Source organism: Rhinoderma darwinii, chromosome 1 (assembly GCF_050947455.1).
Source record: "Rhinoderma darwinii isolate aRhiDar2 chromosome 1, aRhiDar2.hap1, whole genome shotgun sequence".
Lineage (NCBI taxonomy): Eukaryota > Metazoa > Chordata > Amphibia > Anura > Rhinodermatidae > Rhinoderma > Rhinoderma darwinii.
This window is the reverse complement of record NC_134687.1, coordinates 4,578,871-4,604,670: the sequence shown is the minus strand read 5'-3', so window position 1 is coordinate 4,604,670 and position 25,800 is coordinate 4,578,871. Positions and strand designations below refer to the sequence as shown.

Sequence of the window (25,800 nt, the reverse complement as noted above, 5' to 3'; positions counted from 1 at the left end):
ACAAGAATATAACTACTGTAATACTGCCCCTATATACAAGAATATAACTACTATAATACTGCCCCCTATATACAAGAATATAACTACTATAATACTGCTCCTATATACAAGAATATAACGACTATAATACTGCCCCCTATATACAGGAATATAACTACTATAATACTGCTCCTATATACAAGAATATAACTACTATAATACTGCCCCCTATATACAGGAATATAACTACTATAATACTGCTCCTATATACAAGAACATAACTACTATAATACTGCCCCTATATACAAGAATATAACTACTATAATACTGCTCCTATATACAAGAATATAACTACTATAATACTGCTCCCTATATACAAGAATATAACTACTATAATACTGCTCCTATATACAAGAATATAACTACTATAATACTGCCCCTATATACAAGAATATAACTACTATAATACTGCTCCTATATACAAGAATATACCTACTATAATACTGCCCCCATATACAAGAATATAACTACTATAATACTGCCCCCTATATACAAGAATATAACTACTATAATACTGCTGCTATATACAAGAATATAACTACTATAATACTGCTCCTATATACAAGAATATAACTACTATAATACTGCCCCTATATACAAGAATATAACTACTATAATACTGCCCCCTATATACAAGAATATAACTACTATAATACTGCTCCTATATACAAGAATATAACTACTATAATACTGCCCCCTATATACAGGAATATAACTACTATAATACTGCTCCTATATACAAGAATATAACTACTATATAACTGCCCCCTATATACAGGAATATAACTACTATAATACTGCCCCCTATATACAAGAATATAACTACTATAATACTGCCCCCTATATACAAGAATATAACTACTATAATACTGCCCCCCTATATACAAGAATATAACTACTATAATACTGCAACTATATACAAGAATATAACTACTATAATACTGCTCCCTATATACAAGAATATAACTACTATAATACTGCCCCCTATATACAAGAATATAACTACTATAATACTGCCCCCCTATATACAAGAATATAACTACTATAATACTGCCCCTATATACAAGAATATAACTACTATAATACTGCTCCCTATATACAAGAATATAACTACTATAATACTGCCCCCTATATACAAGAATATAACTACTATAATACTGCCCCGTATATACAAGAATATAACTACTATAATACTGCCCCTATATACAAGAATATAACTACTATAATACTGCCCCCTATATACAAGAATATAACTGCTGTAATACTGCTCCTATATACAAGAATATAACTACTATAATACTGCCCCCTATATACAAGAATATAACTACTATACTACTGTCCCCTATGGGTAGGGATATAGATTGTTTTCCATGTTTGGTGTAGGTGAGGACTTACAGAGAACCTGGGAGGATAATGATTTGAAGAATCGGATGTCAGTCTTCTGACATGGTCAAACCCCGGGAAGTTGAAGCTTCCAGACACGTCTTGGAGGAGTGTGATGAAATGCGTGAATAACAGCTGCTAACAGGAAATTAATTGTCCTGCCTGGAAAACTTCCGACATAGAAACTTCTCCAAGTAACATTTCGTTATTGGATACCACCCACCAATGCTGCGGCTCATCGCCCGGCCCATCGCAGCTGCTTACAAGGAGTCAAGAGTCAGACTTGTATTATTTTTATTCTCATTTTTTCTTCCGGACCGATTGGGCAACGAGACCTGAATTGCTCTAAAATCTCATTTCTATTGTTCCAACATGTGGTTCCAATTATTAGGGGATAGTGTTTTTGCTGCAGTTTGTTTTACAGAGGAGTTGATAGAATATGAAAAATGACCAAGACCATAAATACAGAACTGGAAGAGCGTAATACGGGTCAAGATCTCCCATGCGTCCAGCCTCGGCTGCAGAAACCGCTTCCTACTATCTGTGTACTTACTCTATAGAGCCAACATCACCGTTACATTAGGAGTGAACTCAAAAACATGGACAGACTGAGCAGTGGAGGAGGAACCCCAGTTTTCAGTACCCACAGGTTCGCTTTCAACCTAAGAACAATGGTGGACACTTAGCTGACATTATGTCACAGGACGGTGACGTCACTTACCTGAACTTGGGGGCTATTAGACTAATGTCAGAGAGGATCGGCCATAAAAAAGGATTGGCCACGATTAACTTCAACATCTCCGATTCTTTATGGTCATGGAAGAAGAGTCTGGCAGCGGCTTATTCTCCTTTCCCCATTGAGAATATATGCATGCATGGGTATGGGGAGGTCGAAAGGAATAGGTATTCGACTAGCCGCTATTAAAGGTGTATGAACGTCTTTATACGTCAAGTACGTGAAGGCCCCAAAATCAAGAATAATTAGGTGGTTGGTACAGACCCCCTCCCCCCTCACTGCAGAACATCACTCTTGATGGAGAGGGTTTGGCTGAGGATAAATGGAATGTTTCTTAGCACTTTAGTCAGTTGCCAATCATAATATAGTCTGAGGCTGGACAACTCCCAGGAGCCAGGTAGCCAATGCCAACAAATTTGTAACTGCCACTTTAAAGGATAATTTCTAGGTGTGTAAATGGAAACTCTCATTATCTCAATACTAAGGAGGTCACGTTGGCTTCTGGAGTAGTACAACTGGCTCCAACAGTGTTCACTGATTTGTTTGCTCCTGAACTGGACGATTTCCAGTAATGTTTTTGGATGGTGAAGATCTAGCTGAAGAAACAGGAGCCGCGGTTGTGATATGGACCTTGTCAGGTCTTCAGCTGACCATACACTAGAGATTTTCCATGGCCAAAAAGGATGAATTAGATCATTTTCCGCTGGCGATCGCCGCCTTTATGTGACATGAACGAGCGTGACAGACGCCGACCTGAGGCTGATATCTGTGGAGACGTTGATCTGCCATGTTGGATTTTCCAGTCGTTGGTGGGTGCAGTCTTTGGAAAGCTGTTTATGCCAAACGACAGATCTGTAACCAATCAATAGAAGTTCAGACCAGACCACAGATCAAGGCAGAGATCGATCAGCGATTAGGTTGTTTTAGCCAATAGAGTTGTCAAAAACGACCTACATAGACCGAACGTGACCAACAAGCCATCCAGAGAACGACTGTCTGAAATCACAAATGGGTAGCCAGCTTTATACACAGATGCAAGAAATGCCCACAAGTCCCTCAAGAAGAAAGGGCATCATGTGTAATGTATGAGCCTGGTGACAGCTGGTCTCAGGCTCCGGTTTCACCAATCAAATTCTGAGTTTGAGTTTCGAATGATTGTACTCTGATGTCGTACCACACTTCCTTCTCCACCACTGGCACATCTGCAGGGATAGTCCTAGCACAAGCCCAATCAAATCTGAGGGGTTTTCCCTCATTTCTACAAACTGTTCCTGGTACCCCGTCCTGCCCGGTGAGATGGTCACCTCAAAAAACAGAACAGGGGTGCGTGGATAATGCCATAAATGTCTGAGATGAGTCTCGGCCTTTAAGGGTTAGAAGAGACCTGTCTAAGCCTTTGAGCCACCAACTAAGGGACATTCATGAGCACGAGGAAGTTTTATTATTTGACCACAGATGCAATTGAGGGACAAGTTGTAATATTTTCGAAATCTTTGTATCCAGGAAGGGATTCTGCAGATGCCTCTTTCTCGTTATCTCTGGGTGGAGTATTGTTTCAGATGTGCAACGATCTGCTGGTTGACTCCTTGACGTCTCCTCACAGCTGCAGTGGTGATAGAGATGTGTAGGGTGATTACACTGCAGCCCCCTGCCCTATGTAGACATGAAGGGTTAAGGACCGTGAGTTGACGGAGGCATCAGCTTTCCTGACAAGTCTTCCCATATTAGTGTGTGAGGTGGAGCAGAGTGCCAATCAATTCCATTTACTGCAGAGTGGAGCAATGCATGGGGGTCGCTGAGCTACATATGTTTAGTCTGAACCAGATAATCCATCATCGTGCCGGGAGTCGGTGGTGGAATCAGATGACACACTGAGGAGGAGGTACAGGTCGGAGGTCATATAAGCCTCCATATAACCCCCCCCCCCTCCTTCCAGGATCCATGGTTGCATTACTCATAGTTTACTGAAGAGGAAAAGGCTTATTGATTATGTTCTGGGAAAAACTACCACAGACTAATGATATCAAGGAGGAGATAAGAGGCCATGACGTGAGGGAGGAGGTGATGAAACCGGGAATAATCATCGAGACTTGGCTGCCACTGCTACAACAGCATCTGCCACGGCCATAGATGACCCAATATGTGTGATTATTGGGCAGTTACTTCTGATTGTCCCATCGATGCACGGGTAACCATGTTTCCTACGCATCTAATCATCTACTGACCATTGATGACCCTTATGGTGAACTGTTCCTCAGGACTTGCTCATTATCTGTCCTGATAAGGTCATCACACCGTTGCCTGATGATTGGGCTGATCCAGTCCAGAAAGGCTTATCCAATTACCAGGTGGCTTCAAGTTTTCTTTCAATGTGTTCCACCACCTGAAACAACTCTCCACATGCACACAAAAAGGATGGGAGGCCTGGGTACTTATCCCGGTGAGATCAGAAGAGTGACAGATACCATCAGGGAGGGTTTGAGGGGGTGGAAAATTGGGAAACCTCTAGGAGCCACCTGAAAATGGAGCAAAATAACGTTATTTTCGCATCCTATGGCGGCATTTTGTGGGTTGTATACGCAGTATAATGTGAACGGTATCATTCAGGTATATGCATGTAGCTCACAAGAAAACTGTCTAATAATGGCGGGCAGGGAGGCCATTCTTGTCCAGAGCCCCGCTTTACATGAACACAACATATCATACGATGGTTGTTATGGGATTAGGACATCTATGGGATTATTTTCTGTGTATCCTGCACACTCAGGCTTTATCATGGTCTCCTTGTCTTCCCTTATGGCCGGCTCAGTCTTTGATGGCATAAATACAGTTCCAGGTTATCTATGATCGTGAGATTTTCTGAATGCATCAATTCTTAGATTACAGGAAGCCACTCATTGACACCCAATGACCATTGATCATTGTTGAGCAATGTTGACCATTATGGATCATGCTTCAGTCTATGGGCCAATCAGACACCCCCAATGCAGCTCCAGGATTTCTAGTGGACCACGTGTATTCATGGAAATATCATTCAGACAATACCAGATCAGAGCGTCTAACCTTCATTGTATACCAGTAGTCAACTTATACTCATTCTGTATCAATGTTGTCCTTCCGTGATGCGCCAGCGAGACCTCACCAGGGAGCGCTACACTCCTGGTTTATTGTGTGACCCGACCATTGTCTATCATTTAAACAGGGTTTTCTTTGTTCACAGCTCTGAATGAACCTACGATAGACTACGGCTTCCAGAGATTACAGAAGGTAGTTCCCAGGCATCCAGGAGACCCTGAGAGATTACCAAAGGTAAGAACCTTCATCTGGACCGCAAGATGGTGCAATGCCACCCTCGTATACATGCAAGCCACATAACTGCCATATGACCTTCCCGGAGCCCAAGTTAAGAGCCGTTCTTAATATATCAGTAAATACTATTGTGTTACAAAACAGTGTCCTAAAGTTTAAGTCTCTGTCTGTCGGCTACACAAGACCCTCAGCTACATAGCTCGTCACCCACAATCTTTCTGGTTTCCGGATCTGTCCTCAATATCTTGTTTGATTCTTTTTTTTCCCATCCCTCTGTTCAGCAGATAGAATATCCTGTGACCACTTAAGTACACGTAGCTTCATGAACAGAAATGGTGGTCACCCATACAAGTGGCTGCTGGGTCCCGTACCCTGCACAATACACTAAAGAGAAGACTGCAAAAGGGAATGATACAAATTTTGCCAAGATGTGTGATATTAATGACGCTACGTACATACAGGAACTTATGTGGAGTTAGACTTTAAAGGGGTTGTCTGGTTTAGAAAACCAGTGTTATACACCCTATTAGTGAATTGTGAGTTGATAGAGGGGGGGTCCTCTTTTCAGGCTCCTCATGTCTTCGTCAGACTGGAGAGTAGTTACATAGAGCGTTTCTCCCTCTGGAGGATCTGTCCTGTCCTGCGTTACACAGACAAGACATTGATATGAATGGACACTGTGTAATACTTCATTTCCCCTGTGGTGGCGCTGCAGGGAAATTGAACACTTACTGCCAGGTTCTCCACAGATTACAGCTGATTGGTGGGGTTCCCAGCAGGGGGACACATTATGATCACTTTATTGTCAATTTAGCCTTCTAATAAGTAAGGATTGTCCGAAGTGGAAAACCCCTTTAAGAGTGGCTTGTTGAAATATGCATCTTCTCTCTTTGCTATACTCTGTAAATTTGTTGTTCCAGCTATTACCGTGCCTGCTCGGATAGTCTAGTCTTCTCCTCTAGCCTTCCCCTCTGGCCTTCCCCTCTGGCCTTCCCCCTCTGGTCTTCTCCACATCACACTTCCAGGTCTCGTCTCCCCTCCCGTGTAGCCCGTGCTCACCAACCTGTAAATGATCAGTGATGTCTACAGCCTGGCGGAGCTTCCACGGGGATATGAGGTTGTGTGATCAGGAATGACAGCTTAAAACAGGTTCCAAATTGAAGCCATTCATCAAATGGTGACAGGTCAGAGCCGGGAATAACATTTATTTGTGTGTGTTTCTCCGCCGGTCACAGGGAGAGGATGGGTTGTGGGTTCTGGTGGTACGTCATACTGACCTAGCAGCACCCTACTCGGTGAGGTCCTTCTCCCCCCACATCTACAGGAACATGTGCTCATTGTCATCTGTACAATTAAACTGCACATAGACCCAAAGATGAGCGCGCCAATCCTTGTAGACATAGGTGAGACACATGAACAATTCTCACTGACTGTTATTGGGACTGGAGACAATTGCCGTGTAAATGTAGGTGGAGAACCCCAGTTACTATGAGATGCCAGTATAGAGAGGTATTATTGGATGTACCCACCATAAGACCCCCAAACATTGCACACTCATTACCAGCATCTCCCCCTCTGATCCCGTGGTTTTGATGTCTGTAAGAAGTCACTTGACTCCGAAACTCCAAAGAGGCTTCTGACCGGTCAGAATATTTGGTGGTCTTCACCCCCTCCACCACTTTAGTAGGTGATATTGTGGTGTGATGTAGATCTTCTAGGGCATCCTATACATTCCCTAAGAAAAAAAAGGATCTGTCCCAGCAACAAGTAACACGTCTATTTAAGAGGGGCTGAACAGTGGAGCTTCCCTTCAAGGTGAACATCTTCTACTAAAGTGAATGGGAGCAGCGGCCCATATGGCGGTACATTGTTTCTCAGGACCTGCAGTCATTGCTTTCTCTCCAGGACAGAGGGGGTTAAGGGGAGACAATGTTGGCGTGAGATTTCTGCATTGTGATGAGAAGTGAATGGAGAGTCGCAGGGAATAAAGCGGAGACAGGTCCCTAACAATGATAAATGCTCCGAGCAGTGTGACGGTGACGAGACCTCGGTCCTACATTAACCCTCTGTGTCCTAGAAGAGAATGGCAGAATCACCTGCGGGAGATTATACACAAGGACGAGAAAATGACACGAGGGCATCTTAAATGTACCGCGCCATTTACTAAAGATTGTGCAACCAGGAGGTGTAGAGGCCCAGATGTCTGAGGAGCCCCAAAGTCCACTCTATTACATAAGAGGAGGGTAATACTATAAATGACACATGACTATCATGGGGGTCTACACCTCTGACCCCATATCATGCTGCCCCTCCCCCAGTCTGTCCTGTGTTTTCTCTGTAAGGTTTCCATAAATGTCCCATAAAAGACCAGAATGACGTGTTTCAGAGGGAAGTGACACTTTATAGAGAGTCCCTGTATAATCCGTCATTATTATTTGGGCCCCCCTATCAGTACAATGATTAGTGACCGCCCGGGCCCCCGGATGTGACCTGTAAGATTGTGGGGGCCGGGTCTCATGGGGTTTAATGTTCTATATATCTCTAGCCCATTCTCCATCCATCATGTCTGGTTGCTGCCGTCTCCCTGGTGTCGTTTCTTCTCTTCTGCTCCCCGGGGCCCTCACATCTCTATAGATCTGCTATATATAATCATATTACACTCCTGCCCCGGACCTGCAGGACTTGATCTCAGGATGTGCCCCTGTCACCGTGTCCCTGCCCCCGCTGCTGCGGTGATCAGTCTCCTTACACCCAGCATCATCGGTCATTACAAGACCAGCACATTTATAGGGACTTCTTCCTTTCAGGGTGAAACCTCAGCCGCTTCGTTGGTCTCATCTTTTCTCAAGTTCACCAGATGTTCATTTCTTAAAGTGGACATATACTTTAGATACCCACCCCCCCCCCCCATACACAGGCACCCTTGGCTCGGCTGAGCATGCACATGTTCCCTTTAGGGAGAGGGGAATAAGGTCCTTATTACACCTTATTATCTCTCTGAGAACTAAACGGCATGTTAAAATCCAATAGCCCGATCCCTCTTTTCCCCATCAGGGGAGAGTCAGGACCCCCCTATACACAAAATCAGCAGGTTCAGCCGACATTCATCTAGTGTGTATGGCCAACTTTACTGGGCTGCTAAGGAAGCGGACGAGGGAGTCGTAGAACTGTACAAGAAATATCCACGTCCAATCCCTTCGCCTCCTGACTCCCAACATCCGATGCCAGGTGAAGGTCAGGTCGCCCCGTGGACATTAGATACTTGTCCAGCAGATTTTGATGGAATCCACCAACAAATATCGAATGTTTATGGGCGAGGAGCACAAGTAATTATAAACTGTGAAGAAGCGGCCATGATAATGAAGGGGATGGTGGTCGAGACAAGAGTAGAGGGGAATGAAGGATAGAAAATGGCGGTCTATACCGTATATATAAGTTCCGGGGACAAGCAGTAGGACTGGAGGAGACTGCGAGTTTATGGTTCCTCTACAGTAATGGATAATGAGAAACCCTACAACATCTCGGAGACCGTCATCTGATTCCTTGCACTAATACCATCCATACCATGTGGCCTTGGGCTTAGAGACCTCTCCCGGGCTCTTCGATGGTTTGACTTTAGGCTTCTCTTTGGGTGTTATGCGTGTGATAAAGACAAGTGACATTTTGGTGTAGCCGTGGCCTTACTCTGTAAATCCTTCTCCAAGGAGATCTCATGCCCTATTTTCCTATATTTTCAGTCCTGACCTATATGTACCCACATCCCCCATCAAGTGTTAATATAACCAGGATGGAAAGGATGTCGAGCTCTGGTGTAGACATCTCCCCGGAGTGTAAAGACTCTAGTAGACTCCATGTGTCAGTCATTCCACGAGGTGGAGATACCTGGAGATGCTCTGTAGACTCGGCCCGGAGCTCCTGTACATTACTTATTCTTGGTATATGTCATCCTCATGAGTCCCAGGGCGGCTCCTCTCAGTAGGGCGTCTCCGGGGGGTCAGGATCTGTCTCCCTCTATAATAAATACAAGATGCTCCAGTGATCTGGTGAGAAGCTGTCCAAGGAGGGAAGTGATTATCCCAGCGCTTCACTGATCCTGCCGTCCACAGGGACCGGCTGACCTTTAATGGTCTGTCTGATCTTGCTGCACGTTCTTCTCAGTAAATAGGATCTTAAAGTTTGGGCCGCAGACTTTTCGTGTGCTGGTCCGTCTCGTGTCTCTGTCCTCTCGATGTTGGGTCTCTGTGTTGTCGTCCATCTTAAATTTTGTGTTTTTGTAAAGAAAACTGTAACTTGAGGATCTATTATATTAAGGGACATTATAACCACTCACCTCCACCTGTTTCAATGAACCATGAAATATAAGTTCAATCACTAGGTGGAGATACATGGCGCTCTGGTTCAGCACCCTATACCATCACCTTCACCGTGTAATCCTACATGTAAGGCGGGTCACTTTGTAAACACTTGGCCTTACTCATCTTGAACTCCATTATGGCTTATCCTCCAGTCACATCCAGAGCTGTCACTTGGAGTAGGACCCCTCGCAGATTGTCTGAGCTCTCATACTCTTGACGCATTGCAATGGAGAAACTTTAGTTTTGTTCTGCATCATATTTTGTGGTGTCTGGTGTAAGAACCAGCATGCACCGAACCAGGAGAGAAATGTAAGGGCCCCCAGCCTGAGAGCTAACGGGAAACCGATACAGTGGTGAATGCAGCTCTGGATGTGATCGGAGTATATAACATAAAGTAACCCAAGATCTGTGCAAGACAAGTAAAGGAGAGAATATACAAAGTTACTCATCATTAAATGTAGATTCTCATTGTGACATGTCAAGTTGAAAGTGCACTTTAAAGGTTCAGCGATAAGAAGGCGGAGCTCTGACAAGACCATCTGCGGCGATCCCTGAGATTTAGCATTTCCGGAGGGGGGGCATTTTTAGTATTTAGAGTAAGATATGATGTATGTGCTTTACAGTTACAGGATCTGTCTCCAGGATAATCTTGCTCTGTAAAGAAGCCACTTAGGTCGGTCAATAATTTCGCATTACACATAATCCACTTTTTGCATTATGACCATCAAAGAAGTGGTTACTAAGTAGATTGGGCCCTAAGTGAAGGCGCGGCGCTGTTTCTTGCGTCGGTCCCCATGGACGGGATGAATACAATTAGCGGCTGATTGAGGCTTCGAGCTCGGTCTTGGTGTGATCTTCGATTGATAGGACTGAGGCGGAAGAAGTAATGGAAGATTAATGTGTCGTCTTATAGAAGAATGGAGGAGACGTTGAGCGAGGAGAGAGCAGGAGTGAGGGGGGTGGGGAGGAAAACTGAAGTACTTAAAGGAAAGTAATGAAATCAAGACGGCAGGATATAGAAATATCTGTGAAAACAATCCGTAGTTGAAGTTGTGATCGGAGATTAAAAGAACCAGTGAGGCCGCTCAATAACTAAGAAAGTAGAACTTTTTGAGATGAGTTCCAACAAGTCACAACGTCAAGGAGATTCAAAGCCAAGGAAGGAGTATTCCACCTTAAAGGGTTGTCCAGTTTAGAAAACCCATTGTCATGCGCCCTATTAGTGAATTCTGAGTTAATAGAGGGGGGTCTTCTGTTCAGGGTCCTCATCTCTTGACCAGAGGGGAGAGCGGTTACATAGAGTGTCTCTGGAGGACCTTTCCTGTCCTGTATAACACACATAACACATTGATATGAATGGACACTGTGTAATACTTAATTTCTCCTGTGGTGGCGCTGCAGGGAAACTGTACACTTACTGCCAGGTTTCCCCACAGATCGCAGCTGATCACTGGGATTCCCAGCAGGAGAACACTCTGTGATCTGATTATTGTCAAAGGAGATTCCTAACAAGTAAAGATTGTCCAAAGCGGAGAACCCCTTTAATGTATCTTTTGAGCCTGATGTGAGGGATCACAGGCTTCATTGCTCAGTGTTGAAGAGTCTGAATACCAAAAACCTCTGAGCAGATCCAGAATCTCCTACAGAGTTTTTGTTATTCTGAGCTTTATTGTGATCCCTATGTCAGAGATCCCAGCGCTCTTTATGACATCAATTACAGGTGGAATTCCCCTTAAATGTAATATAGATAGAACCAAATACCTTCATGACTGTCCATCAGTGTAGAAGATTCAAGACATTTCCTGGGCTTATTCGTAATTATGGTATCAACAGACAATAGTGGACCTAGAAATAAGAGAAGGATGAGATTATGGAGCTTGTGGTAGGTCTCATACCGCTAATGACCATTATTGAGGCCACGTCGTATACAGATAACGTGCCCTGTCACTTTATATAGATGATGCTTTACAACAGGAAAGGCCAAACCTTTTCAGTATGGGATCTACTTCTTGACTCGTGGGTTAGGCGGCCCAGATGCCCCCATAACCTTAATGATGGTCACTTATTCCACTACAACTTCCTCCACAACCAATGCCGTCCATACGTTCTTCATCCATGACCGGACTGCTCCTCTCCCCTGTCCTGCTAGAAGTCATGGCGTGCGTGAGCCATGCCAGATAGCACTGGTCAAATCTCACAAATTCTCATGATATCCCGATGAACATATCACTAGAAAGGATCAGAAACCCGAACCTACGAGGAGACCATTGCCTATGTCTGTGTAGTGGCCATCAGGAAACATTGAGATCTTCTGGTCATCTCTCTGAGGTCGACCTGTGGATCAGGATCTGCCTTATAACGTTCTGATTGTTTCGGTAATTAAAGCCATAGTAATCGTCATCTTCCTCTTACCTTCAGGAGGTCTTGTTGAAGAGAGCAGCTGACTTGGTGGAAGCGTTATATGGAATGCCACATAATAACCAGGTAACACTCCTTGTGGATCTCGTTTTCATTGCCTTAGTATCATATGAATGAGTCCTCCTTATTCTAGAGGGTTTGTTAATGGTCCATCGATCTGTGTTCTACGTGGAAGTTGTCATAGGTGATGGAACAGCTCAGGGTAGAGGGAAAGCTGTTCTGACCCAAGAAAGGTCTTCTTCTGCTTATAGCTCTGGCACGAGCCGATTCCCCCAATATCGGGCACAATCAGCTGGGTTAAGCCGGGGAGGAGATAAAGAGCTGCCAAATACTTCTGGCACCACTTACCCCTAGGGAAATAAGGAACAGACATATTAAAATCCATCCCATCTGAGATGTTGGGGACAATCGGGCTGTCCCCATACACACAATTTTAGGATCCATCAACACTTACCTAATGGTTACGGCCAGATTTATCCACAGCCCATGGAGTTTTCTATTTGCTTCCTCACGACGAGTCCGTCTTACCGTTTTCCAGTAGTCATGTACATATGATTGTAAGATTCTGTCATAGTGAACCAGAACTGATATCAGGACTTTGCTCATCCACTTAGGACATTATGTTAAAGAGAGCAGCAGACATTGCAGAAGCTCTGTACAGCGTGCCGAGAAACGCCAACCAGCTGTCCTCACTAACCACCAACCACCACCACGCCAGTATGATGGGGGTCAACTCATTTGGAAGTCAACTGGCCATCAACATTGCAGAATCATCACAGACATCCGATCAAGGTAAAGGGAAGAACATCCATCCGTTGTATAACCCACCATGTGCGTTCCTCATAGCGGTCTCGTTCTTCATTGTGACTGATTGAATATGGTAGGTTTTAGTTCTCCTGGTTCTGACCGGTCATTATCTTGCTGCATCGTCTGGCCGGTGGTCCCCTCTATAATAATTATAAGGTCGTACAATCTACCTCTTCATTTCAACCCCTTTAAAGATAAAGCCTCCACGAATGGGAAGGTTGTCGTCTACTGGGCTAAACCAATAGTCAACCCATGAATCCTCATAGACCGTATTCCTTTGATGCGGTGGTGGAACATGGACGCAAGAACAAGGGTCCCTGAGATCTCCGCCCAGCCTTCAACCCACTTGCTCCTTCTTGGGCAGTTTAGTGGATAATACTTCATTTATCGGCCTTCTATGATGAACAATCATTATCAGCGCCATTGCTGAGATATTACAAGACAATGTGCAGTGATTTTCATTGTTGGAAGATCTCATCCTCAGCCCCAGATGTTCTTTCTGTTCACCAGCAGTAGTAGGTGGCATACGTCTTACCTAAACAAGCATGGTCAACCATGTCCTGTACAGTCAGTGTAGGAATAGTAGATGATCAAGTTATTGAGTATACATGGAAAGTGTGTATAATAAATATGTAGCAGAGCTGAGTTTGACTTATGGCACCACAATCAGTTCCCCTTATGTTAATATTCACATTGCTTCTCTTTCAGGTTACTCCAGGAACACAAGCAGCGTCTCTCCGCGAGGCTACATACCCAGCTCAACCCCTCAGCAGTCCAATTATAACACCATCACTTCCAGTATGAATGGCTATGCAGGAACTGGTATGACCAGTCTGGGAGTACCGGCCTCTCCGAGCTTTCTCAATGGCTCCACAGCCAATTCTCCATATGCAAGTGAGTGTAGAGCCCTGTCCACAGGTAATCACTTTCCATAGATGGACTAGTGCACTAATATCCTGATAATCTGCAATTCTCTGAGCCGTCGAGGTGCCAGATAATCGGAAATTCAGGTTACCTCCCCCTCCTCAGTGTCTTGTCAACTGGAATCCTCCTCATCCGGGGGTCCAAGGGCTCCAAAGCAGCGACTCTGATGTTAATAGCAGATATTTCCGATCACACACCCACGTTGGCAGTGACACCCGTGTTGGCACCTTTACTATTGACCTCACTATCGATGCTTTGTAGGACCATATGTGGACCACCTGCCAGGGACATGACGCTGAGTACCTGATGTGCCGCACTATCAGGTGAATCCCTGTAATCAGGATTTCTACATCATCTGGTGCCAGACACTTAGGCTCTTACTATTTTCCGCTTTCTTTCCTCAGTTATGCCCGCAAGTCCTCCTCTGGGAGCCTCATCCATAACACTTCCATCCAGTGTAAACTCTGGCACTTCTGCCGGCATCTTCTCCTTCTCACCAGTCAATATGATCTCTGCAGTCAAGCAGAAGAGCGCTTTTGCACCTGTGGTGCGGCCTCAGAACTCCCCTCCACCAACCTGCACCAGCTCCAGTGCAAACAGTCTTCAAGGTAAGGGGCTATAACTGGCGGGCACCATTATAAGAGACACGTGTATTGTAGCGGGGTAGTGTACAACCAAGTAACGAGCAGGAGTGTGGAGTTGTTACACTGATGACATCATAAGGGTGTCTACCCAAGTTCATGTCACCAGTACAACAAAAGTCGGGAAAGAAAGTGATGGGGGAGGTCACCGAGAAAGTCAGATATTATATTACAAAATATTCATAAGAGGAGGTAATGTCATAGGTGCACGTCGGGCCGTGAGCATCCAGAACGTGTCCCACCACGCCAGCATTACATAGAACCATTCAATGGCACGCCCTTCCATGGCAGGGTCTTCTCTTGTTCCGTGCCATCTCGATTCTGTAATAAAGATCATGAAGAGATGGTAGAACAGGGAATTTCTAGAACCCTATCAATAACCTATAGAAAACCTAGAGAAGGTCATGGTTGCCCATGGGCGTAAAGACCGTTGTTTGGGCTGTGTAACGAGCGTTGTGCCAGGTGTGATGACCCTTTTAGAAGAATGTCCCACATTCACAGGTCTTCCTAGCCAGAGGAAAGTAGGAGAGAGGCTGTGAGGGTCTGCTGACACGTGCGGAGGGTGCATATTACGTGAGAGTGCCCGGTAGTCTTCCCATAACCCGCAATGACCTCCAGCGCAGTTACGATGTAATACATTTGATGTATCGATGCCAATCAAGTGTGACCAGGACATGTGACATTTCCATCTTTTCTATGGGAAACGGTGGGAATGCACGGTAGACATGTACCCCTAAGAAACTCCTCTGCCGTGGGAACACTTATTCCATTATACACGTTCTATGTGGAAAGTTTTACGAAGAGTTGACTTGTTAATAAGGTGCCACTGACATGTGTGAGTTATGGGACCGCTCCTCGCTCCGGTAGAACCTCTCCATGGTCATCACTTATATTTTGTCTTTATTTTCCTTCCAGCCATGACCGGCCTCATTGTGCCACCTATGTAGAATCCTTATCTCAAGGTTGTTGACTGGAGCTCATTATATCCTGGACTGTCCTTAAAATCTGGAGAATGTAGACTTGTTTCTCGGCTTGGATCTTCTCGGCTTGGATCTTCTCGGCAATAGTCGGTGGAATATTATTTGTGGTTCAAGAGGTTTTCTGTTACCATAAAGGATCCAAGTGACAAGGGATATAACTCATCCATAAGCATCACACGGAAGAGGACACGGGTGCCTTTTCAGCTCTTCTTTTGATGGAGGACTCCTGTACATATGGGACCAAACGTTCTCTTCCTACGTTCCTTGTGATGGACCATTTTCCTACTAAAGTGAATAGAATTCATCTGATCGTATGTCTTATGGATTATTTTACGGAATGTACTGCCAGGTTTATCCCTCTCGATGTGGTGGAACTGGATCAAGGCGGAGATCCTGATATCGGGGTCGGGAGATAAAGATGGCGCCTGGTTTGATTCATGGAAGGACTTCAGAACCTCATAACATAGGAGTTCTCTTTTCTCATGGTCATGACCCTTCCTTCCCCGTCTCACGGCTCTTGTGTGATTCATATGTTGTTGAGCGGAGACCTTTTCTGGTGGAGGCGGATTGTTTTATACTGCACTTTCTATACATTGTGGACATGATAGACTTTCCTTACAGTGCTCGGAGCTGTTTTTGATGAAATGATGTGAATACTTATTCAGAAGTCCCGCCTGATGGCGAGACATCCACCGTGCCACTAGGGGCACAATTCTCACTCAACGTGATTAGATTTCTTGATCCTTTTATAGAGAAGATCGATCGATACTTGAGGGCGAGGTCACAGGGGACATTCATTCTAGAAGTTCCTCATATGTAATGTACGTGTCCGTCACCCCATAGCCTCGTGCCTCAGTCCCCTTCAATATCCGGAACGGGGGGGTGTGATGATCCGGACACCGTGGCTTTAGGCGTGAGATACAAGATTTAGGTTAGAGCCACAAGTTGTGATTTTAGAACCAGAGGGAAAGTCAATAGACAATTTATGTCCTTATTTATGTCACACTATTTATTCCTCCGCGATCTGGAAGAAGAAGTCCTATAACCTCCCCCCGTATGTCTGTGTGTTGTAGATAACTCATCGCCACCTGGCCTGTGCCAAGCACTTCTCTCCCTCGGCTATCATTGTAACCAGAGGAGCTGACACTCTAATGTACTGGAAACATGCACAAATTATAGCATTTTTTTTTATTATTATTTTTTTTGTTTTCTTTTTAAATAAAAAAATATCTGAACTCATTTTTCGATGTGTTTTTGATGGAATATATTTGGCAATTAGATTTTTTTAATTATTTTTTTTATTTATTTTTTGATCTTTCTTTTTACATTTCTAGAAAAAAATTGTCCTTCAGATTGTTTTCATCCCATGTGTTTGCATTTTCTCTTGGAAAACTCCTTGTCAGACGCGAGCCCCGCAGTGATCGGCTCATAGAAGGGGGTCCCTCTACGCAGTCTGTGCGCCCCTCTAGGGCTTCTGTGCAGGATTCGGACGGGACGACCCCTGGACATCTTCTGTTGTATATCATGTAGCGCTCGGGATCCAGAACATTGGCCTGAAGTCGGGGTCTCCCGAGGGTTTGTCCAGAAATCTCCACAGTAAAGTTGCTTCGTTTTCCCCCAACTTAATAGCGAAATGTTTCATATTTCCAATAAATACTGGAGATTACGTTGCTGGTTTTTTCCATTGACTGTTTTAACACAATAAATGAAAGCCAGACGTGGAATGCGCATTGTAAAATGAAACAATATTGGTAACGTAATAAACATTTTCATCATAGTCTTAATACAAATTGGGTATATTTTGTTTTCTGGCGTGTCTTGTATATAATATTTCATGGAAAAGCATACGGCCGGGTTCACACAGCGCAGTTTTTACCCAGAGGCGAAGTACAAAGCTTTCCAGGTATTAAGGGCAATCCTGGTCCCCTCTGTATGGATAATGTCTTCTACTGATCCCCTTCTCCCCCTAGATCTACTCACTTGGGGGACCAGGGTCGGAATTCTACTTAATACTAGGAACTCTCTCAGGGTACGGTCCCACGTAGCGGCCGCCGAAAACCACATCAATGGCTTCACGATTGTGCTGATAATGCCCGGCAAAGTCTTGCGACCACCGGCTGCTGCCGGTCAGCGGGGGTCCCAGGACTGTAGCCTAGAGGTCTGTTCACACGGCTTATTTCCAAACGTTTTTCAGGGCGTAAATGCCTCGGAAAACGGCTAAAAAAAAACAAAGCTGAACTCCCCTAAAAATCTGCCCATTGTTTTCAATGGGAAAAACTGCGTTTTGTTCTGACGGGGCGTTATTTTACACGGCCGTTTGAAAAAATGGCGTTTAAAAAAACGTCCCCGTAAAAAGAAGGAGCATGTCAATTCTCGAGCCGTTTTTCATTGTGTCAATAGGAAAACAGCTCTAAAAACGGCCACAAGAAAAGTTTGTGGTTTCAAAAACGGCTGAAAATCAGAGGCGGTTTTCCCCTGATAACAGCGCCGTATTTTACAGCCGTTTTGCGTGTGAACATACCTTAAGGCTACGAACAGACACCGCGTATTGAGGGTGGATGCACTGCGTCAAGCTGCGCAGCGTAACCGCCCTGAACACCACAGGGGATGTCGTCCGGAAAATTACACCACATTGTGGTGCAGTTTTTTTCGGCTAAGCAGTGCCGGAAAAATAAAAAAAATTAACGTTTATATTTACCCGCTCCCTCTCCTCCGCTCGCAGTCCGGCCTCCTGGGATGACGTGGCCGGCCATGTGACGTTGCAGCCGGTGATTGGCCTCTGATTGGCAGCAGCGGTCACAAGGCCTGCTACGTCATCCAGGGAGGCCGGACTGGAGAAGAAGCAGGAACTCTGGGTAAGTATAACTTTTTGACCGGAGTATTTTTCTCAGATATTTACACGGGGACCTTAAATTTCGCAAGGAACGTTTTGTTGCAGATTTTACAGTATTCGTGTTACGGAACGGCAGCAAATCCGCCGAACTTCTGCAGATGGACATTTTACTCAAATCCGCAGAAAAATTTGCAGTAAATTCCGCAGCAAATCTGAAACACGAGTTACGATTTGTATTGTGGTTTTACCTGCGGATTCCTGAGGTTACGCTGCGACTTTTCGACAGACTTCACACTCCTGGTATCTCCCCTTCCACCACGTCCAATAGGTGGAGAGACCGGAGCTCATCCCCGGTGGAATCTCCGGGAGATGACACGTGGTCTTTCGGACGTGGCCATAAATAGATGAACGTGGTCAGAAGTCATAACCGGGGGTCAAATAATATCCCGTGCAGCAAGAAATCCTCCTCCGCACCATCCGAAAACCGCGGCCGGTCATTGACGTCAGGTAGGATGGATCCATGGGGTCAAAGTCTGGCCATCAGATTGTTTCCAGGTCTACGGTGCAGCAGATATTGAGATGCAGCAGAGCCGGTGGGGTTTTCCCAGTTTTGGTGCCCACTATAGCCCTGTATGTTCGGGTGCAGCACATGATGTATAGACGCCGGACACGTGGAGCTTCTCCGCAGAGCATTACATGTCCCTGACAATGGCAGCAGAATATTACACCAATGACTCACTGCCTGGAAAACAAACAACTAGTAAAAGTCATTGGTCCCGATGTGGGAGCAGCGCGAGCATGGGTGTAATTCACACACAACATTCTTTCCCACAATTTGGCATTCAGAAAAAAAAAAAAATGTGAAAATTAAAAATGACATGCAATAAAACTGGCAACGAAGCCGAATCCCATGGGAAGACGAGGTCGTGCTGCGGATCTGGGCAGCGTCTCGTGGACGCCTGTGAGGAGATCATGTCAAGTCATTCCGGGCAGGAAACGCTTCCCCGCTCCGGGACGCAGGAGGTGCCGGCCACATCTGTGGGAAGTCAGGACTCGTGTATTTAATTAGGGATTACCAAGTCTTACGTAGCTGGGAATGAGCGGGGACGTGGCGGGGGTCCATCATCTATGCGATTGTACAGGTCCTAGATCAGGACCGTCGGGGACGTAGCTATAGGGGGGCACAGGTAGCAATCACACCCGGCCCTGGTGTCTGAGGGGTCCCTCCGCCATATAAGAAGAAACCAGTATTATTACAGATTTTATATTAGGGCCCAGAAGCTGCAGGTTACACGTCCTGGATATTACTATACAGATGCATTCTGGGAGGTAATCCTCTGTATAGGAAGAATCCACATGAACTTTTCTTTTACTAAGATTACTGATCTTAAAGAAAGATGGAGGAAGGAGGAATGTGTATCCAGTATCTGATGACAGACCTAGCCCAACTGGTGAGATCTGATGATGATCTACTACTATCACCATCATCATCACTATAATCATCATCATCACAACGATCATCATCATCACTATCATCATCATCACTATCATCATCATCATCATCACTATAATCATCATCACCACGATCATCATCACCACCACCACGATCACCATGATCACCACCACGATCACCATGATCATCACCACGATCACCATCATCACCATCGCTATCACCATCGCTATCACCATCATCATCGCTATCACCATCATCATCGCTATCACCATCATCATCGCTATCACCTTCATCATCGCTATCACCTTCATCATCGCTATCACCTTCATCATCGCTATCATCTTCATCATTGCTATCATCATCACAATCATCATCACCATCATCAACATCACTATCATCATCACTATCATCATCACTATCATCATCACTATCATCACTATCATCATCATCATCATCATCACTATCAACATCATCATCACTGTCAACATCATCATCACTATCAACATCATCATCACTATCAACATCATCATCATCATCACTATCATCATCACTATCAACATCATCATCACTGTCAACATCATCATCACTATCAGCATCATCATCACTATCAACATCATCATCACTATCAACATCATCATCACTATCAACATCATCATCATCATCATCATCACTATCATCATCATCATCATCATCACTATCATCAGCACTATCATCATCATCATCACTATCATCAGCACTATCATCATCATCACCATCATCACTATCATCATCACTATCATCATCATCACTATCAACATCATCATCACTATCAACATCATCATCACTATCAACATCATCATCACTATCAACATCATCATCACTATCAACATCATCATCACTATCAACATCATCATCACTATCAACATCATCATCACTATCAACATCATCATCACTATCAACATCATCATCACTATCAACATCATCATCACTATCATCATCATCATCATCACTATCATCATCATCACTATCAACATCATCATCACTATCAACATCATCATCATCACTATCATCATCATCATCACTATCAACATCATCATCACTATCAACATCATCATCATCACTATCAACATCATCATCACTATCATCATCATCATCACTATCAACATCATCATCACTATCAACATCATCATCACTATCAACATCATCATCATCATCACTATCATCATCACTATCAACATCATCATCATCATCACTATCATCATCACTATCAACATCATCATCATCATCACTATCATCATCACTATCAACATCATCATCACTGTCAACATCATCATCACTATCAGCATCATCATCACTATCAACATCATCATCACTATCAACATCATCATCACTATCAACATCATCATCATCATCATCACTATCATCATCATCATCATCATCACTATCATCAGCACTATCATCATCATCATCACTATCATCAGCACTATCATCATCATCACCATCATCACTATCATCATCACTATCATCATCATCACTATCAACATCATCATCACTATCAACATCATCATCACTATCAACATCATCATCACTATCAACATCATCATCACTATCAACATCATCATCACTATCAACATCATCATCACTATCAACATCATCATCACTATCAACATCATCATCACTATCATCATCATCATCATCACTATCATCATCATCACTATCAACATCATCATCACTATCAACATCATCATCATCACTATCATCATCATCATCACTATCAACATCATCATCACTATCAACATCATCATCATCACTATCAACATCATCATCACTATCATCATCATCATCACTATCATCATCATCATCACTATCAACATCATCATCACTATCAACATCATCATCACTATCAACATCATCATCACTATCAACATCATCATCATCACTATCAACATCATCATCACCATCATCATCACTATCAACATCACTATCATCAACATCACTATCATCAACATCACTATCATCAACATCACTATCATCAACATCACTATCATCAACATCACTATCATCAACATCACTATCATCAACATCACTATCATCAACATCACTATCATCAACATCACTATCATCAACATCACTATCATCAACATCACTATCATCAACATCACTATCATCATCATCACTATCATCATCATCATCATCACTATCATCATCATCATCATCACTATCATCATCATCATCATCACTATCATCATCATCATCATCACTATCATCATCATCATCACTATCATCATCATCATCATCACTATCATCATCATCACTATCAACATCATCATCACTATCATCGTCATCACTATCATCATCATCATCACTATCATCATCATCATCACTATCATCATCATCATCACTATCATCATCATCACTATCATCATCATCACTATCATCATCATCACTATCATCATCATCACTATCATCAACATCACTATAATCATCTCTATAATCATCATTATCATCCATAATCATCCATCGTCATTTATCATCATTATTCATTATCTATATATCATCATTAATTATTATTTTCATCATTATCATTCATACACTGTTCTTCTACAGGGGCCCGGACAAGTCCGCGTCTGCCCCTGCCCTGCCGTGTTGTGTGTGTAATACTGAAGAACACACCTGATATACAACATACTGATCTATAATACACCTCATATACAACATACTGATCTATAATACACCTCATATACAACATACTGACCTATAATACACCTGATATACAGCATACTGATCTATAATACACCTGATATACAACATACTGATCTATAATACACCTCATATACAACATACTGATCTATAATACACCTCATATACAACACACTGATCTATAATACACCTCATATACAACATACTGATCTATAATACACCTCATATACAACATACTGATCTATAATACACCTCATATACAACATACTGATCTATAATACACCTCATATACAACATACTGATCTATAATACACCTCATATACAACATACTGACCTATAATACACCTCATATACAACACACTGATCTATAATACACCTCATATACAACATACTGATCTATAATACACCTCATATACAACACACTGATCTATAATACACCTCATATACAACACACTGATCTATAATACACCTCATATACAACATACTGATCTATAATACACCTCATATACAACACACTGATCTATAATACACCTCATATACAACACACTGATCTATAATACACCTGATATACAACACACTGATCTATAATACACCTCATATACAACATACTGATCTATAATACACCTCATATACAACATACTGATCTATAATACACCCGATATACAACACACTGATCTATAATACACCTCATATACAACATACTGATCTATAATACACCTCATATACAACATACTGACCTATAATACACCTCATATACAACATACTGATCTATAATACACCTCATATACAACATACTGATCTATAATACACCTCATATACAGCATACTGATCTATAATACACCTCAAATACAACATACTGATCTATAATACACCTCATATACAGCATACTGATCTATAATACACCTCATATACAACACACTGATCTATAATACACCTCATATACAACATACTGATCTATAATACACCTCATATACAACACACTGATCTATAATACACCTCATATACAACATACTGATCTATAATACACCTCATATACAACATACTGATCTATAATACACCTCATATACAACATACTGATCTATAATACACCTCATATACAGCATACTGATCTATAATACACCTCATATACAACATACTGATCTATAATACACCTCATATACAACATACTGATCTATAATACACCTCATATACAACATACTGATCTATAATACACCTCATATACAACATACTGATCTATAATACACCTCATATACAACATACTGATCTATAATACACCTCATATACAACATACTGATCTATAATACACCTCATATACAACATACTGATCTATAATACACCTGATATACAACATACTGATCTATAATACACCTCATATACAACACACTGATCTATAATACACCTGATATACAACACACTGACCTATAATACACCTCATATACAACACACTGATCTATAATACACCTCATATACAACATACTGATCTATAATACACCTCATATACAACATACTGATCTATAATACACCTGATATACAACATACTGATCTATAATACACCCGATATACAACATACTGATCTATAATACACCTGATATACAGCATACTGATCTATAATACACCTCATATACAGCATACTGATCTATAATACACCTGATATACAACATACTGATCTATAATACCCCTCATATACAACGTACTGATCTATAATACACCTCATATACAACATACTGATCTATAATACACCTCATATACAACACACTGATCTATAATACACCTCATATACAACATACTGATCTATAATACACCTCATATACAACATACTGATCTATAATACACCTGATATACAACATACTGATCTATAATACACCCGATATACAACATACTGATCTATAATACACCTGATATACAGCATACTGATCTATAATACACCTCATATACAGCATACTGATCTATAATACACCTGATATACAACATACTGATCTATAATACCCCTCAAATACAACATAATGATCTATAATACACCTCATATACAACATACTGATCTATAATACACCTCATATACAACATACTGATCTATAATACACCTCATATACAACATACTGATCTATAATACCCCTCATATACAACGTACTGATCTATAATACACCTCATATACAACGTACTGATCTATAATACACCTCATATACAACATACTGACCTATAATACACCTGATATACAACATACTGATCTATAATACACCTCATATACAACACACTGATCTATAATACACCTCATATACAACACACTGATCTATAATACACCTCATATACAACATACTGATCTATAATACACCTCATATACAACATACTGATCTATAATACACCTCATATACAACATACTGATCTATAATACACCTCATATACAACATACTGATCTATAATACACCTCATATACAACATACTGATCTATAATACACCTCTTATACAACATACTGACCTATAATACACCTCATATACAACATACTGATCTATAATACACCTGATATACAACATACTGATCTATAATACACCCCATATACAACACACTGATCTATAATACACCTCATATACAACACACTGATCTATAATACACCTCATATACAACACACTGATCTATAATACACCTCATATACAACATAGTGATCTATACACCTCATATACAGCATACTGATCTATAATACACCTCATATACAACATACTGATCTATAATACACCTCATATACAACATACTGATCTATAATACACCTCATATACAACATACTGATCTATAATACACCTCATATACAACACACTGATCTATAATACACCCGATATACAACACACTGATCTATAATACACCTCATATACAACATACTGATCTATAATACACCTCATATACAGCACACTGATCTATAATACACCTCATATACAACATACTGATCTATAATACACCTCATATACAACATACTGATCTATAATACACCTCATATACAACATACTGATCTATAATACACCCGATATACAACACACTGATCTATAATACACCTCATATACAACATACTGATCTATAATACACCTCATATACAACACACTGATCTATAATACACCTCATATACAGCATACTGATCTATAATACACCTCATATACAACATACTGATCTATAATACACCTGATATACAACATACTGATCTATAATACACCTCATATACAACACACTGATCTATAATACACCTGATATACAGCATACTG

At 42.2% G+C, this 25,800-nt stretch overlaps 1 protein-coding gene across 3 annotated transcripts in view; it reads left to right on the top strand.

Moving 5' to 3' along the window:
- The window catches only part of LOC142748409 (transcription factor COE3-like), a 124,871-nt gene extending 109,217 nt beyond the window's left edge, over positions 1 to 15,654 (top strand). For all 3 annotated transcript variants that reach the window (XM_075855516.1, XM_075855509.1, XM_075855522.1), the window contains exons 11-16: positions 5,379 to 5,467; positions 12,241 to 12,306; positions 12,855 to 13,032; positions 13,756 to 13,941; positions 14,376 to 14,579; positions 15,528 to 15,654. In XM_075855516.1, the coding sequence (XP_075711631.1) occupies positions 5,379 to 5,467; positions 12,241 to 12,306; positions 12,855 to 13,032; positions 13,756 to 13,941; positions 14,376 to 14,579; positions 15,528 to 15,559 (755 nt within the window). In that variant the 3' untranslated portion in view covers positions 15,560 to 15,654. The remainder of the gene's footprint in view (positions 1 to 5,378; positions 5,468 to 12,240; positions 12,307 to 12,854; positions 13,033 to 13,755; positions 13,942 to 14,375; positions 14,580 to 15,527) is intronic.
- The last annotated feature ends 10,146 nt before the right edge of the window (positions 15,655 to 25,800 follow it).